A 19,162-nucleotide genomic window follows, 5' to 3' on the forward strand; every position below is an offset into this window, starting at 1 on the left:
ATTAACAAAGCCCTTAAGCAACATGCATACCCTGTTCCAGTGGTGAACCACATCTTGGCATATTTGCAAGGGGGCACTATTTTTGCAAAGTTAGATTTGGCACAGGCCTATCAGCAACTGCCGGTTGATGAGGCCACAGCCTCAGCCCAGATGATCATGACTCATAGGGGGGCTTTCAAAGTGAAGCATTTACAATTTGGGGTTAATGTTGCTCCAGGCATTTTCCAGGAAATCATGGAATGCACACTTAAAGGCATTCCGGGTGTTTCCCCTTATTTTGATGATGTACTTATTGCTGGAGAATCCACAGAGGCGTTAGCTAGGAGGCTCAGAGCTGTCCTACAGAGGCTGCATGAAGCAGGCCTCAAATTAAAAAAGAGTAAATGTAGTATTGGGGTTTCTTCAACTGAATTTCTGGAATTTTGCATTGATGCTAACGGTATTCACCCTGCTGAATCCAAAGTGAAGGCCATTCGATTGGCACCTAGCCCTAAAACCAAAGGAGAGCTACAAGCTTTCTTGGGCCTCCTCAACTTCTACCATGCATTCCTGCCTAACAAGGCCGCATTGGCAAAGCCCCTTCACAGGATCTTAGATAAAAAAAAACCTCCATGGAAATGGCACTGTTGTCAGTTAAATCTACTGTAACTCATTTTACGGAGTCTAAACCAGTTTGTTTAGCATGTGATGCATCCCCTTATTGGGTGGGGGCAGTCTTGAGTCATTTAGAGAAGAATGGAACACAAGTCCCTATTGCATTTTATTCAAGGACATTGTCCTCTGCTGAGCCTAACTACGCTCAAATTGACAAAGAGGCCTTAGCCATTGTAGCAGGAATTTAAAAATTCCATGACTATTTGTATGGCAGGGACTTCACGGTCTTCACAGACCACAAACCACTACTGGGACTTTTTACAACAGACAAACAAACACCCCACATACTTTCCCCAAGAATGTTGAGATGGTCTATTTTTCTATCAGCCTACACGTTTAAGCTGGTTCACAAACCTGGCAAAGAAAGGCCATGCTGATGGCCTAAGCAGACTCCCACTGCCACTAACAGAACCAGACCTGGCCCCAGCAGCCAGAATTCTGTCCATTCAGGACTTGCCTGAATTTCCCTTCCACACTGGGGACATAGCTGCAGAAACAGCTACTGATAAAACACTTAGTAGAGTGCTTTCATGGGTGCACACAGGGTGGTTAGATAAAAGCCCAGGCTCTGAGTTCCAGAGTTACTTTGTTAGAAGACATGAGCTATCAGCTCACAAGGGTTGCATTCTATGGGGGAACGGTCATAATTCCCAGTTCACTGAGAGATAGAGTTTTACAGTCACTACATGAAGGCCATCCAGGCATTGTCAGAATGAAAGCTTTAGCAAGAAGTTACCTTTGGTGGCCAGGCCTAGACAAGGCCACTGAGGCACAGGTACATGCCAGCAATCAAGGCCTGAAATGCCACAGGCTCCAGTTCACAGGTGGGAGGAAATGCACACTCCCTGGTCTAGAATTCACATAGACTTCGCTGGGCCCTTTCAGGGACAGCTCTTCCTCATAGTGGTAGACAGCCATTCTAAATGGCTTGAAGTAATCCTAGTTGCAAACATGACTACTGCTAGGACCATCCAGGTGCTGAAAAAACTCTTTGCCACACATGGGCTGCCAGATGTCCTAGTTTCAGACAATGGGGCTCAATTCACTGCTGCTGAATTTCAGGCTTTCCTAAGGGCAAACCTCATCAGACACGCAACGTCTGCCCCCTTTCATCTGTCCAGTAACAGTCAAGCTGAACGTATGGTAAGGACCACAAAGGAGTCATTGAAACGCATGGTAACTGGAGACTGGCATCACAGACTGGCAGATTTTTTACTTTGCCAGCATTCCATGCCCTGCACTGCCACTGAGAAGACCCCTGTAGAACTATGTTGAGGGAGACGCCTGATCATGAAACTGGACAGATTGCATCCAGATAGAGTGGCAGCAGAAGACTCTCGACCAAAAACCCCAAGGGGGCTGCAAGTGGGTGATGGGGCGTGGGCTAGGAACTATGGGCATGGGAATTTGTGGGTTCCTGGAAAAATAACTAAATCATCTGGTCCCCTCTCTTATGAAGTGGGGCTGGAGGGAGGGCAAGTTGTCAGACGCCATATTGATCAACTTAGAAAGCAATTTCCGGAACGGCCACTAAGCGAGGACTGCATCATAAGTCCCTCCCAAGGTCCCCAAACTGGCAACCAAGCCAGCCCTTGCATAGACTCAGAAGACTATCACACCACAAGCAATGAGGAGTTGGCCATAGAGGAGGGGGTCCGGAAGTGCAACATGGATCCCCTGACAGAGCAAGCCAACCTGATTTCCACAGCCGCTGTGCTAACTCTGCTGAACAAGTTGACTCTGGGGTGGGCCATCCTAGAGAGGCTAGCCAGAGAGCACCAAATCCTTCTGGCTCAAGTGCATCAAAGGACACTGGTCTGCTCGGCCTGGTGGGTAAGCTGGTAGACCAGAAAGTGACTGAACCCCTGAGGCATTCTACAAGGGCATGCAAGCCTCCTGCTTATTTAGCAGATTACATAGTAAAATAAAGAATTATAATGTTGTATGTACTTGTGTTAAATGGTTGACTTTGATATAGTACTGAAACAATGATGGAGCTATAATGTTGTTAATTGTCTTATTGTACTGATAATGGGAGCACATTCATACTGGTGTTAAATATTGTAAGTTGCATTGTTATGCTTATTGTTGCTATGATGTTGTTTGTTCTAAGAGGGGAGGGGTGTTATGTATTGGGCTTAAAGTGTAACACCACGTGGTAAGCTGGAGCTAGCTAACAGCTCTCAGCAACTCAGACACCCCGTCTCCGGTGCTGCTATTGGCTGCCCCTAGGCGGCAATGGGTTGCTTTAACCTATTGGCTGCCACCTAGAGGCCAGGCTATAAATTGCTGCAGGCTGCAGCTCAGTTCCTCAGTTCCGATCCTGCAAGCAAATAAACATGACCATTGCTGAACTCACTTGCCTTGTCTCCATTCCTGCGCAACAAACTCACTACACAACAGCAGGGGTCCTCAACCCTCAGTCCATGGACTGGTACCAGGCCGTGGCATGCCAGCAACCAGTCTGCACAAACAAGCAAAGCCCCATCGGTGGGATGCAGGCAGCACACAAAACAACGCATTCTCCGGTCCGTGGAAAACCCTTTCTCCACAGAACTGGTCCCTGGTGCACCAAAAGTTGGGTTCCTCTGATTTAAAATAGTACAGACCCCCAAAGTATTCCCTACTTGTCTGGATTAATGGTGGATTAATAGTGGATTAATAGTGGATTAATAGTGGATTAATCATTTTTTGCTTCCTTGAACTATATTTTTAACAATAATCTGCTTTTTCCTTTAGGAAATGTCAGTATGGTGGTTGTGCAGAAAATTTATGCTTTTTATTTGCCTTCTCTGTCTTATTATTTGGAACTTCAAAATTAAAAAAAAGAACTAGAAGATTGATACTACAAGAAATGTGAAACTCACTTCCTTTTGGGGGATGGTATTTCCTATTCCAAAGTTATCTGAATTTTTGGGACTTTCTACTTTCCATAAAATTCCATGCTTGTAACAAATTCTAAATGTTTTATTTGCCCTGCAGAGGAATACATTTTTTTAATAATGTTTCCCATTAGTCTGCGGTTAATATGTTCTAACTAAAGCTGTGCTTTTTTTCTTGCAGGCTACTATATAGAGTAATTAAATCTATTTTGGGCATTCTGTTGGCACTATCCCACATGCAGTAATTAAAACTAGAAGTTGTGTACAGTATAAATCATGCCAGCATATACTGCCAATTTGCACACAATACACTTAGATCAATATTCTCTCCTTTGTAATAAAAAGTTTCCTTTATTAGCTGTTGAAAAAACAAATAGAAAGATGCTTTTCTCTGTTTTTCTCGTAACTCTGTAGCCACTGTACTGGAAAATCAAGGGATCATCTCCCTGGCAGATCATATGTGCTCCATAAGGAAGGGGGATCCCATCCCATTTTTCCAATACTTTGGAATGTCACTGACTATTAATTTGGATCCTGCCCACTGAAAATGGAGCTTCGGGTCACCCTGGATTGATTCAAACTAATATTACATTTTCATTAGGTTAATAAAAATGCATGTTGATCTGCCCTCAAAAGTTCCTCCTCCTACAAATAAAGAGAAGAAGGTATTAAATCTGTGGGGTCAAATCTCAGGCATGTTTGCATTGGATATCAGAATATCCTGAGTATATACACGAACAAATCTGAGACTGAGAATTTGCCCTGAGCAGTAATTGTTAAAGAGGTTTTTATAACACGAGAATTATTCACACAAAACCTATTATAGACAGAGCCTAGCACCTAGCTAGTTGCATCCTCCCAAGGTAGAGTTCAACCTTTGGGAATTCATAGCTGGGAAATACAGCAGAAGTAAAGGACCTCAGATAAATTAATAAGAGAGGGGATGTTGAATAAATCCTGGACTCTATCTGCATCCTGGTACCCCTTTGTAGGTCATGATGCACTGAACAATCAGTAGCGAGGGGTCCTTGGTGGTCTCTGAGCTTGCTTGTTTTCTTACAGACGTTTCAATACCCTAACTATGTAAGGTGCTAGTAAGGAGTGCTGTTTGGGGTCTGTTTATATTCTGGTGTCTTGCCTGTCTGTGTGGATGGGGGTCATCTTAGGGATTCTTTGTTGGGCTGTTTACTAATGGCTTTGTGGCAGTTTCTTGATTGCTTACTTGACTGTTGGTCTGAAGGTAACTTTGGAGTTAATCTATGCTGATCTGAGTGCTGATTACTGGTGTGCTGATTGATGCTGGAGTCTTCTTCTTTTGGGCTGGATGATTGTCTCTTTTGCATAGTCTGTAGATGTTGTTAATGTCTATGTATCTATTGATGGCAGATTTGTCAGAGTACAAGGCTTCTAGAAATTCCCTGGCATTTTCCTGGTCTAGGATTGTCACCTTTTCCCAATTGAAACTATGGTTAAATTTGTCTATATGTTGTGAAATTAAAGAATTTTCACCATGCCTTTTGACGGCCATTTGGTGTTCATGGATGCATAGAATCAGTAGTATTAGATCTGCACTTTCAAGAGATGTGTGTATAGCAACTGTGTATTAGAATACTTGCCATAATAACTCTTGAGCATAGATTTTGAAATTATTACATTATTTTTAAGAGGCTACTTTATTTTTAGGAAGCTGCTCCCTCATGAAAATGCATCCTTTAATTATCCATCATGTCAGCTAGCAAGACAGCCAGATAGTCTTTCTGGGAGCAAAATTCACAGCAGGATTCTAGACATAAGCTGTGTTGAAGACAGACTGATTTATTGCAGGGCAACCAAGCCTAGGATTATCCTTTGTATGCTCAAAACAACATACAATAACCTGATTGTATATTTTGAATCCACTGTACATCACTATGCACAGAAAAAGCGTGTTATGGTCATTCTCATTTAGACTATGAAGCTTAATGGAACTATGTGAGGATGTAGAAAAACTGAGTGTCGCATCCTGTATCAATTCTCAAATTACCCACAGAATTCTGTCAGGATGACATGCGTAACCCCTGGTGTAGCCACCGTTATTTCCCCTTTTCTTCCTAACAATGGCAGATTTTAAAAAAATCTCTACATCTCAATATGTTTAGAATATGTTTAGAATGCCAGGATTGTTCTGTACCAGCCTGCTACCGGCCCTGCAGAAAAGGCAGGGACAACCCCTTTTACAAGAAGGCAAGAGGCTGGAATTACGCCTGCCAAATTTATTGCTACAAAAACAAATAGAACAAGACACGAACCAAGAAACAGAAGCTTTTCAAGCGGTTGCCTTCAGCAAACCAGCCCTCCCACGCATTCCCCCTTAAATACAGTTCAGGGCGTGGCTTCTCTCTGCCTCCTTCCTTGAACAGGGCCAGCTGTGGGTCATCTTCATCCACGCTGTCAGGCTCACACAGCTGGGTCTGCGTCGTGACCAGATGAGAGGGGCCTGGCTGGGGGCTCTCATCAAGCTGTTCAACACCCCCCTCCTCCTCCTCCTCTGAGTCGTCCGACCCAACTGCCGAACCCACAGGCTGACCCTGAATCACAACAAGGATATAATCAGGATGAAAGCCTTACACTGCTAATTGGAATATATTTAGTCATATTAGTTAATGAAAGAAAAAAATAATCAAATGGCCCTTGAGTCATACATTTGCTTCCAACAAACCAAGTCATAATAGGGCAGTGGCAATAATAGTAATAAAAATAAGTTGGTGATTTTGTTATAATGATGGTCTATGCATTTAAGACAATGTGTGTGTAAAATTTGATATATGCATGTACATCTATAAGAAATCTTGTGTTTTAAACCTTTCTCTCTCTTTTTTCTCCTCCCCCCCACCCCCCATTCCAATGCAGGTGAAGAAAATTTATTGGCAATCTTAAAACGAAGATGGTGGAAGTACATGATCCTTGGAATAATAGATATAGAAGCAAATTACCTGGTAGTTAAAGCTTATCAGTATACCACTTTTACTAGTGTACAGGTATGATTTTCTACTAGTTTATTTTCTCTCATTTAATCAGAAAATCAAAGGACACTAGATTCACAGTAAGAGGTCCATACTTTCCTTCCTTCCTAAGATTGCCATCCTATTTCCTCTATATGTTGTCTCAAAGGAGAGAATGGATCTTAACATTTATGCCAGGCATGGTATATGGTAATTGCTTATATGGATTCCATAAAGCCCTTCTTAGCTTTGTTTATTACACTGGCTAAGATGAAGCTAGGAGTTTCAAATAAGTTAAAAAGCAGTGATAATTCTGTTCAGCCTTCCATAAAAGGATTAAAAACATGTTAGGAAATGTGAAAAGAAGGTTATTATTTATTTATTTAATTCAATTTATATACCGCCCTTTTCCCAAAGGACTCAGGGCAGTTTACAGGGCAAAATTAAAACAATACAATATAAAAATTAAAATAAAATTAAATCAATAGCCCCAAAATTTAAAATTAGAATTTAAAAACCTTAAAACCCCTCAGTCCAGGCCAGCTAACTCAAAAAGCCAGGTTTTTAGGTCCCGGCGAAATGAACGAAGGTCGGGGGCGATCCAGAGTTCCACCGGCAATTGATTCCATAGGGCAGGCACGCCCACAGAGAACGCCCTCCCCCTGGGGATCGCCCGCCGGCATTCCCTGACCGGCGGGACCCTGAGGAGGCCCTCCCTGTGGGAGCACACAGGACGATGGGAAGTTGATGCTGGCAGCAGGTGCTCCCTGAGATAATCTGGACCCATGCCATTTAGAGCTTTATAGGTCATCACCAGCACCTTGAATCTCATCCCCCATATCCGATTTCATGTAGAACTAGGAGTCAATAACTGGAAGCTAAAGTCATAGTTAGGTAGATATTATTCTTCAAAAAAATCAAAAACTTTTGTACTCATGGGAGCTAAATTACATGGCAAGGAAACAGATGGAAAGTATCCTGCAAGTCAGAAACATAAAATAAGATACTCCACGCTGTAATAAAGCCTTCCAATGCTGAAATTTCCAATTTTCTCTAAAGGGCTTAAACTCACAGGTCCCTTCTGATAGAATTGCTTGGGTGGCATACCACAAGGGAAGGCTTTGTGTGATGGATTTTACTCAAGACACATCATCCTTCAGCCATTTTCTTCCCTTTGCATTGTAGCATTGGGTTTTGGTGCCAAGCAGTCAAGGTCCTGTTTTTTTCACAATTATTTTCAGTCATTCAGTCCCTGGTCATCTCAGAGTTGGACTATTGTAATGTGCTCTACTTCTGAAGATCCTTCAGAAACTATAGCTGGTGCAGAATAAGGTGATGTGGACAGTTTGGGGGGCCCCAAGAACTTCCCCTGTAACACCATTTCTCCACGAGCTGCACTGGTTGCCGGTCTGCTTCTGGGTGTAGTTCAATGTGTTGGTGATCACCTTTAAAGCCCTTCATGGTATGGATCCAGGTTACTTGAGGAACTATCTCACCCCACTGAGATTGGCCCATTCCACAGGCTGAGGAGGCATCATGCGGGTCCCATCAGCCCAATTATTCCAGCTGGTGGGGTCCAGGAGGACCTTCTCTTTTGTTGCTCCTGCCCTCTGGAGTATCTTGCCCCCCCATGTGAGGTTGGCCCCAACCCTCTCTATCCTTTCATAAGGGTCTAAAGATGTAGCTCTGCCAATTGGCTGGAGGCCCCAGTGGGGGAACAGCACAGTGAATAATCAGCTTTACCATTTACTGTATATCCTTTATTACTTAAAGCATTTCCTTCATGATGTAAAACTTGTGCACTGTACAAATATGCTAAAGTTGCAATGTCTTCAAGAAACATTTTTTTCCTTTTTTCTTCTTAAACTTTCACATGTGCTGTAACATTCTGGTGGCTGAGCATTTCTTTCATTTGATCCAGTCATCCAAACCAGTTTGATTGCCAAGGCCAATAATTGCTGAAATAGGTGAAATTCCACATGATTTTTTTGTTTTTAATTTGAAATAGCTCTAAGCCTTCTTAAGGATATGTCATGAAATCTGAAGTTGTTTTGTGGTTGTATTATTTTTAGTTAGATGTTGTAAACAGAGCAATATTGTGCTGGTGTTTCAGTTTATACAGCCTAAACATGTACAAGCCCAAGCATGCAGAAAGAACTCAACTACATATTTTTTTATTTATTTATTGATGGGATTTATATCCCGCCCTATCTCCCGAAGGACTCAGGGCGGCTAACAACAAAACATATAATAAGTACAGAAATCAAGATAAAAATAAAATTAAAATCATCTGTGCAATAAATTAAAATTAAAAACTAAAGATAAATTAAAAATTCCAAATATAATTAATTAAAATGCCTGTCAGTCCAGGTCAGCCTGGTGGAAAAGGAGTGTTTTGAGGCCGCGGCAAAAGGATTGGAGATTTTGGGCCATCCGAAGCTCAGGGGGGAGCTGATTCCATAGGGCTGGCGCTCCCACAGAGAAGGCCCTCCCCCTGGGGGTCGCCAGCCGACATTGCCTAGCTGACAATACATATACATTTGCCCTTTGACCAGGAGGTAGTTCCTTCATTTGAGGTGGATTCTATGGTGAAATTATTTTTGGAAAAATACCCCCTTTTAGTTTTTTGATCCTGATAGAATTTCTGAGTAATCTATAATACTTTAATTTGAGTTGGGTGCTGGTATCTGTGATGACTTCTCCACTCTAAATAGATTAGGTTGTTTTTATCCTTAAAAGAAAGGATAATCTAGATATAGTTCAGTCTGGCTTTAGACCTGGTTGAGAAACTTTAATGATTTTGGCTGCCTCGATAAATGAACTAATCCGAGAATTCAATAGAGAAAGCAAGTCGCTATTGACTCTGCTGGACCTAATTAATAGCTGTTAACCATGGTGTCCTTAATAAAATTACAGAGATAAAATTGAAGGGCATGGGGACTTAATTTTTCTGGGATAATTGCTTTTGGAAAGTGGTGCGGAAAGACTTGCCTTAATTTAGGGTTTAGATGATGGTGTTCCTCAGAATTATGTTTCTTTTTCATAATATTTAATATTTATATGTAGGGGAAATCATTTGAGGTTTGAAGATATAATGTAATCAATATGAAATAATATTCAACTACATCTTTCTTTTCCATTCCATTCAAGGGAGGTTAACTAAATCATTGTTGGGATGTTGAATTAATTGGGTCATAATAAATTGAAATTTAATCCAGTCAAGAAATAAGCAGTCTTAATAAGGCTATAATAGGCATTTAAGTTGTGTGCAATGGGACATTATTTGCCTTGAAAACATAAGCTTGTAATTTGGATATCTTCTGAAACCTGACATTAATCTTGGATGCTTGCTAAGAATTATTTGCCCTACTCATAATGCAGTCCCATCTATATTCATTGGAAATTATCCTCAAAAGTCTGTGTAACAAATACCTTAGTAATATCACATTGGATTATGACAATGTAGTTTACATTGGACAATCTTTAAAGACTATGTTGAAACTATTATGTCCAGCCTGTAATAGAATAATGCTGTTTTGGGCCTGTTCTTCAAATGGCTATTCTGCTGCTTCCTACTGTATTTATAGGTAAGATTTAACATGACTATGATGGTTTTTTTTTTAAAAATCATTTTTTATTTTATTCAAAACATTAAAATACTCCAAAAAAATACAAAAACAAAAGCAAAGCTAAACAAGACTATACCAAAAAAGTGCATAAACAAATCAAAATTAACATATACATAAATTGCCCTCCCAGCTGAATATTAATAAAAGTATTTCAAAGATAATGACTCCTCCCCCACTTGCAAAGCAGGCACACAATTTATACATTTCTATAATACTATTTACCCAACCCATTTAGCCTAACATCTGTCTAATATATTAAAACATAGTTAACAGCTAAATTAAACTTCTAAGCCCTCTGTTAAAAGTCTATTTATTGTATTTCACTCGCAGAAAGTTCACAGTGGGTTCTGTTCTACCATAAGTCACAGCAATTATTGTCTCTGGTCCATCCAGGATCAAACGTATTCTTAATAATAAAGCTTTTCCTTAAGATATTAAATGGGATCTTTTCTAACAACTGGATTTCATGACTATGACTTTTAAAGTCCAGAATTGCTTAGAATATAGCTAAATATTATAAAAAAGATGTTGAGACTTTAGAAAGAGTGCAGAGAAGAGCAACAAAGATGATCAAGGGACTGGAGGCTAAAACATATAAAGAACAGTTGCTGGAATTGGGTATGTCTACTTTAATGAAAAGAAGGACTACAGATGACATGATAGCAGTGTTCCAATATCTCAGGGGTTGCCCCAAAGAAGAGGGAGTCAAGCTATTCTCTAAAGTGCCTGAGGACAGGACAAGAAGTAACAGATAGAAACTAATCAAGGAAAGAAGCAACCTAGAATTAAGGGCAAATTTCCTGACAGTTAGAACAGTTAGAAGTGGAAAAACTTGCCTCCAGAAGTTGTGAATGCTCCAACACTGGAAGTTTTTAAGAGGAGATTAGACAACCATTTGTCTGAAGTGGTATAGGGTTTCCTGCCTGAGCAGGGGGTTGCACTAGAAGACCTCTAAGGTCCCTTCCAACTCTGTTATTCTATTCTATTCTATTCTATTCTATTCTATTCTATTCTATTCTATTCTATTCTATTCTATTCTATTCTATTCTATTCTATTCTATTCTATTCTAAATAATCAGCCAATCAATCAATTCCTAATCAGCCTGCTGGTGAAATAACTTCCATAGGTACACTTTTATATCCCATTGCCCCAGAGTTAATTGGAATTAAGAGTGTTCCCACTTCACTTTTACTCAATTAAATTTGGACAAAACATTTCTCTTTAACAAGGCATTTAGTATGAGATTTTGACTTGCTTTTGAAAATATGTCTTTGGGTTATTAGCGTTGTAAACTAGTTTAGTACGCTCTGTTACTGTTTTAACATTTTAGTATTTCAATATTGAATGCTTATATTGGAAAGTCGCCTTGGTGAGATGGGCGACATAGAAGTTTGATAATAAAAAATGGTTTTAATCATTTAAGTTTTTAAAAATATGCCATTATTTCTTATTTAAGCTATCTTGAATTCCTAAGAAAAAAAGGCACAATATAAGTATTTCTAATCTCTCTGTCCCCAACCCCAGCTAAATCTTAAACGGACTACCTCAAGCTACTTGAAGAGAATAAGTGTTAACAATGGGGGAAATGAAATGATTAAATGCAATAAAATAAACTACATTTTGCCAGTTTCAAATTTCACAAACCCAGCAGTTACAGGCTTCACTAACCCACATTTCCCTTTAGTTCATGAATTACTTTTTTAGTTTAGTTTCTTAGTTCTTTCTTATTTCAAGGAGAAATCTACACCTCTGTCTTCAGATATTCCCAATGGAAAATTTACTGAGTCCCTTCATCTATATTATAGCTCTATTTTAAAGTTCCATGTTCTCAGAAAAAGTAAAGATATAAATAAAGGTTCAGATATTGTGGTTTTGAAATAAAATAAGAAGATGAGACATAGAAAAATGGTGAATTAATAAACCTAATGATCTGTAATGGGATATCTCCCCATCTTTTGACTGCTTTATTATTTAATTGGCAAGTAGAAAAATCTATTTGTTTTCCATTATTTAAATTACTGCTCTGTGGTGAGAAATTATGGGTTCAGATTTGAGAACATAGAGAAAACAAGGAACACTACGGCCATGAGAGAAAACTGAAGAGGAGGCAAGTCTGAATTTATTTTTGATTCATACCAAGAAGTAGCAAAGAAAATAGGTAGTCCTCGACTTACGATCACATTTCTGTTGGTAAGTGAAACATTTGTTAAGTGAGTTTTGCCCCATTTTACGACTTTTCTTGTCACAGTTGTTAAACGGATCAGTGAAGTTGTTAAGTTAGTAACATGGTTGTTAAGTGAATCGGGCTTCCCCATTGACTTTGCTTGTCAGAAGGTCACAGAAGGTGATCACGTGACCCCTCAGGACACTGTAACCATCATAAATATGAATCAGATCCCAAGTATCTGCATTTACCTTTTCAGACAAAGTCATCCCAGCTTCAGAGACCAACCTCTGAATGATCTTTGGGAAGAACCATCCAGAAGTTTTTAATAGGTGATTTGGATATTTTTTTAAATTTAGATCCAGACAGGTAAATTATAGCTGAACATTTTAATTATATTTGATTTCTTAGTTACAGCATATTACCATTCCAGCTAAATTTAATTCTCATGCATGCAAAGTACTACAAGATTATATGTTGGAATTTAAATTAGGTCCAAACGCTTTCTTTTAAATCCTTAACAAGATTATACTTTTTTTCAACTTTACATGCCAACTTAATTTATTAGTCCTTGATCCTTAGTTGAACAGATGGGACTCTGCTGTAAGATCCAGCTGTGCTCCAGTAACCTTATCAATTATTATAAGAAAAGTTGTTCTATTGTTTCAGTACTGCACTTAAATACATTTTATTCAAGGACAAGGTTTTTATAAAACAAATGGAACTTTTAAAGAACCATTTGTTTAATAAACACACTGCAAACTTAATAGTTGTTTGGAATGCTTTTTAAGTACAAATATATTTCTGATTGTATTACTGCATATAAGTCATGGGGAAAAAATAATAACAATATCTAAACAAAAACATTTGAGAAAGAACGTTAGGGAACTTTGGACTACATGTTCAACTCTTTAAAGCTATTGTTAAATTGTATCTTAAAAATGTTTATGGATTTCATGTAAACTATTCATTGTATCATGTAACAGGTATTGAGTGTAGAAAAAGACTTGATAAATTACTGTATTGTCTTCTCAAATCAAACAGTAAAATCAAACTAATATGCTTATGAAAGAAAATTCAAGGATTTTGAATCTGTATTTGTCTGTCTGTATGTATATATGCATGCACACACACATTATAATAAGAGTCACAGATTAGGAAGAAATCATTTTAAAAATAGTATAACTCTTAAGACAGGGGTGTCAAACTCAATTTCATTGAGGGCCGCATCAGCATTGCGGTTACCCTCGGGGCCGGGTGGGTGTGGCCTACTGCGTGGGCATGGCTAGAGTGCGTATGGCCTACTGGGTGGGCGTGGCCAGCTCTACATCGTTCGCATCAAGGGTGCCTATGGGGGCCCGGGCAGGAGCGGGACAGATCTAAGGGTCTCTGGCAGAAGGAGGGTCTCTGGGCCAGGGCCAAGGCAGTGGGGGCCGTTCCCTCACTGTTCCCAGGATGGCTTCACGGGCCACATGAAACCACTTTGCGGGCCGGATCTGGCCCCCGGGCCTTGTGTTTGACATGTCTGTCTTAAGATAACACATGACCAAACCATTTATCTACTTCTCTTCAGGATATACTATTGTATTATATAATTTTTGTCTTTTGCCCATTTTTCTTTGTTGTGCTTTTCATTTTGCATACAGTATTAACAGAATTAATATAAAACCTAAATAGACTTTTGAAAGAATAATTCTGCTTCGATTGGGAAAAAAAATCAGGAGGAGTTTGTTAGCATTTTCTCCATCTAACATGTTTTATTAAAGACAGAAGCTTTTGTCATCCTGAGATCAGTTCATCAGATGCATAGAATTGGTAGCTTGATTTAGGATTTAAATTACTGGCGGGTTTTTTTTTCCATGTGAGCTGAGTCCAGTATCTGATTTTTTAAAATATAAACATTGCTGCATTTCAATGATTAGATGGCCTAGACCAGGGGTAGGCAACCTCAGCTCTTTTATGACTCATGGACTTCAACTCCCAGAATTTCTGAGCCAGTCAAGCTAGCTCAGGAATTCTGGGAGTTGAAGTCCAGGAGTCATAAAAGAGCCGAGGTTGCCTACCCCTGGCCTAGACAATGGTATTTTAACACAGATCTTTTTAATATTTATATTTTATTGTGTTTTACTAATGTTAACATACATGGTTAGTCCATGTATGATGTTCCATATTCTAAATAAATAAATTGCTATACAGTGAAGAAAGGGAGGGGAAGATAGTTGGTTATGCAGACACAGATTACATGACAACAGCTAAGAACTATGGTATCAGTTGACAATTATAATGTCATTGCATTTTTTTGAACCTTTCTGATTCATATTGCCTGAAATCTTTTGATGTCTGTGAAGTCAGCAATCCTTTAACCCATGATGCAGTTAAAATCCTGTTTTTCTAAAATAGTTTGGCAGAGTGTTCCAGATGTCTGCCTGATAAAAATAAGAAAATTGTCAACTTTTCCTTTCCTACCCTGTTTTTTATGTTTTTTCCCAGAGAAAGGGTTTCAGTTTGAGGCCTACAAACCCTTCTTTTGTTAATTCTGATCACTCTTGTCAAAATAATTAAGCATTGTTTCTAGTGCTCTGAATGTGGAATACACATAAAAAATGATAGGGTAGGGTAAGCTTTATATATGTGTGAAGACATTCTTGGGTTTATTCACATATTTGTGAAATGCTCCCACCTACATTATCCTGTCCTTCCTGATAGCCCCATCCTTCTCAAAAAAGAAAAAAAGAAAGTTCAACCCTCACCCACCAATTCTTATCCTCATCTGTTTAGAAGAAACTTTGTTCCACTGAAGACAGTGTGAAGGAACTACTTAACTATATCAGTTTCATAGATAAATCCACAATGCAAAGAGCATCAGAGATTAAATCCACAATTCCTTCTTATCAAAGTTTAGGATTATTTGAATTTATAAAGCAGATCATAACCCGTGAAGGTTGATAAGCAAAAGTTTTTTAGTGGGAGCTCTATACTGCCTTTCCTCCATTGAGATAAGAGGTTGGGAAATTTTGTAAAGTGAGATTATAAAAGCCCAGTGTAGCACAATACCAACAAAGAAGAAAAATAACAGCTCTCAAAAGAAATCAGCATGGCTACATAAAGAACTCTCTGATGAACTGAAAGACAAAAAGGACAAGTATAAAAAGTGGAAAGAGGGGCACATAACTAAGACAGAATATCAGCAAATAGCCTGAGTCTGCAAAGTTGAAGTGAGGAAAGCTAAGGCTCAAAATGAACTAAGGCTTGCAACAAAAGTCAAAAATAACACAAAAAGCTTCTTTCAACATGTAAAAAACAAGAAAAAAGTTAAGGAAATGATTTGTCCATTAGTGGGAGAAAGTGGCAAGAAGGTGACAAGCAACAGGGAGAAAGCAGAACTACTCAGAACTGCCTGTCCCCCTTCCCCTTTTAATTTTTTGATTGGCCATTTTAGAATTGGGAAGCTGCTCTTTAACACCGTCTAGCCATAGCTTCTATGATATACTATTAAATTCCAAATATCTACTGTCCAAAACAGTTGCATATATGAATCCAAAGTTTCCCTGAAGTCTAATTTTTATCTAGTTGATACATTTCAGAATAGAGGTAATGATTTATCTATCTGGTTGTCTGTCCTAAAATTGATAAATAGATACATTGGTCAGAAAAAGGAATCTATTCTTCTCTTTTCCTTTCACACTTCCATATGGTGTGAAAGATCTTTTCTTTATAGAGAAAAACATTTGGTGATATGAGCCCTCATCCACGGAGAGCTGGAATCTGTTAGAAACAGAAAAGGCAACGCCTAAGAACTCCTGCAAGTCTAATAATAACTCAGGTATGCAGGAAAAAAGGGAACAGCATGATAAACTTCCAACATTTCATGTCCCTCCTGTTGTTATGACCTATGTATCTACTGTAGTGTATTCCGCCTTCTATCTACTGTTTAAATTAAGACAGAAATGTCATAATCAAATCAGTAAGCAAGCTCTGTGAAATTAAAAACTCCAGGAACATCTGTCTTCCCATCCTGTAGACTGTTGGAGATTTGGTGTATTCTAGTATAAGTCAGAGAAAATAGCCACTTGAGTATACATGGCCATTTCAGTGACTTTTAAAAGAGATGAAAGAATTTATAAACTATTTTACATTTTAGTTAGTCAGTTCTTTGGTATTTCAGGAAAAGGCTTCTGCATATGCTTGCTACTTTGCACATGCCTGCATGCTGTTTCCAAATTCGTTCCTACTGCTGTTCGCTGGATCTGAACATTCAATAGCAATAACTCAAGCAATATATTCTAAGTACAGTTAGAAATCTTGCTTTTCACTTGGACAAAACTCTCTCTCCCACATATATCTCGCAAAATGTTCAGGTCTTTCTTCCTATATACAAACTATTTTCTGGCTTTTCACTTTCGTATTCCACATTACTGGGTTTCTTTTTAAAATGTTATGAATTATGCATTGCTTTTTTAGATAGATTTTCTTCTGCATTGTATGGAGCAGCATCTACTGAGCATGTTCTGCCGTTGCCAATGGGCTGAATTTTAACTATCAATTTTTTTCAAAGTGAATGTGTGGAATCTTCATTGCAACTGATGTGCTAAAATAACTTTTATTTTAGGAAGGAAAGTTAATTTCTTCACTTATTTGTGCCCCCTTGTGAAGCAGATTGGATGAAAAAAATGGTAACCTGTGCATTTGGCTTTCTTCCCAATCAGTACATTATCAAATATCTTAGGCAGGGCTTTTTTTCTTTTTCTTTTTTTTATTGAAAAGTTTTAAAAAAACAAAGTTTTACCCCCAAATCCCCCCCACCCCAAAACCCCCCACTTCCCCCCCCACTTCCCAGAGCTAAATACAGGATTATAGTTATAATAATCATATTCTAAATAAAAATTATGCAAATATACAATTAACCAAATTCATAATGTGCTTTAACTCCCCTTTAACATAACTACAATCAAAGTACCAATAACAATATCCCACTAAAATCTACTCATAAGCTAAATGGAACTTTTTAATCCCATATTTGTTCTAAATATAATCTATCCATCGCCTCCAAACTGAAACATATCTTTCCTGTGAATGATCCTTCAAATACACACAAAAAATCTTAGACATCTCTGCAAGATTCGAAACTTTAGACACCCATTCTTCTATAATAAACAAACTATCCTTTTTATATTCAACATCAAATTAGTTTCTTTAACATCACAATCTACAATAATACCCCATTATCCAATAGATTCAAAATAAGACTAGCATCCCAAACCTTTTCTATCAAGGTACCTATGCATATTTGTAACAAAATTCTTTCATATGTTTTCTGTAAGAACAAGTCTATCTCTCATATTCCTTTCCTGCCATAATTATTCAACATCAAATTAGTTTCTTTAACATCACAATCTACAATAATACCCCATTATCCAATGGATTCAAAATAAGACTAGTATCCCAAACCTTTTCTATCAAGGTACCTATGCATATTTATAACAAAAGATTCTTTCATATATTTTCTGTAAGAACAAGTCTGTCTCTCATATTCCTTTCCTGCCATAATTCCAGATCTTCCTTCAAATAAAAAAAGAGCTTTAGGCAATTTCGAATTAAAAAAGTTTTTAGAGGATCCCTTCTTGTCTTCAAACAGCACCAAAACTCCATTCCAGTCCCTCATCATAATAACAAATTTATAATCCAGTTCGATTAGTCTCTGATGTAAAAATTTAAAGAATTTTTACTATTGTTGACTTGGAGCATATAATCCAATAAAAAGAACTTAATACAATATGTGTCTCTTGTAAACAAACAACGTCATTTTTATGTTGTTTCAGACTTTCTTTCTTTTCTGTGGTGAATTTGTCAGGAACCTCACCATCTCTGATGACCATGAGCCTTTGGAACATAGCCTAAAGATCAGCTATTGCTCTCAGGGCTTTTTTTCTCATAGAAAGCTCAGAACGGCATTCCGGTACCTTTTTTTTGCAAAAAAAAAAAAGCTCCCTCTATTGGCTTTAGGAGTAGGCAATCTTGGCTCTTTTTTATGACTCATGGACTTCAACTCCCAGAAATCTTGAGCCAGCCATGCTGAGGGGAAAGAGAGAGGTTTCCAAGCTGAGCCATGCTGGCTCAGGAATTCTGGGAGTTGAAGTCCTTGAGTCATAAAAGAGCCAAGGTTGCCTACCCTGCACTAGAGGAGGACATTAAAATTATTTACAAGGTTACTTCTTTAGGAACTAAACTTTTAGAATCTAAAACAGCTAATTCAAAAAAGCCAACAGGAAAGAACCTCACATTTTTCATCTGCTTCTGTCTTTTGGAAGGTAAAATTAGATAACAAAATAATCTATTTCCTATGTTAACATCTCTGCAATGAAATCAATAAAAGTAACAGGAAAGAAATGAGAAACATTTTTCTCAATGTAATATGTCTAATTTAGCTGATGCTAGAAAAAAATAGTATCTTTTGTACACTCTTGAAAACTATTTTGAATCTATAACCATCTATTACAACTAAACCACTTTAAATTAAACAATTCTTAAGAATGAAATATTCTTAATTTGGACTTTACTTTTACTGTTTGGACTGTTGTGTGTTTTGAAAAATAGATTATTTAGAATCTAGTTATGTTGCACTTCAGTCTTTAAATAATTAACCTAGTATATACATAACAATATATGATGCTCCGAGCCGCAGGGGCAGTGGTGCAAAGGACGGGCGGTGACGCCATAGCAAGACACCGGTATCGCTCCCAGTGACAGCACCTCTGAGTTCCGACACCTTTTTTTTAAATAAAACACTGATCTTAGGTCATTTTTGCCCTGCTGTGTTATAAAAATGGTATTTTTGTATATTAATGCCAGCC

At 38.2% G+C, this 19,162-nt stretch overlaps 1 protein-coding gene across 1 annotated transcript in view; it reads left to right on the forward strand.

Annotated features, from left to right (window-relative positions):
- The window catches only part of SLC35F1 (solute carrier family 35 member F1), a gene marked incomplete at its 5' end in the record, with an annotated part of 233,651 nt that overhangs the window by 172,363 nt on the left and 42,126 nt on the right, over positions 1–19,162 (forward strand). The window contains one exon of the mRNA XM_083355627.1: positions 6,426–6,553. Coding sequence (XP_083211753.1) covers positions 6,426–6,553 — 128 coding nt within the window. The remainder of the gene's footprint in view (positions 1–6,425; positions 6,554–19,162) is intronic.

The sequence above is a fragment of the Vipera ursinii genome (genome assembly GCF_947247035.1).
Source record: "Vipera ursinii genome assembly, chromosome: 1".
Lineage (NCBI taxonomy): Eukaryota > Metazoa > Chordata > Lepidosauria > Squamata > Viperidae > Vipera > Vipera ursinii.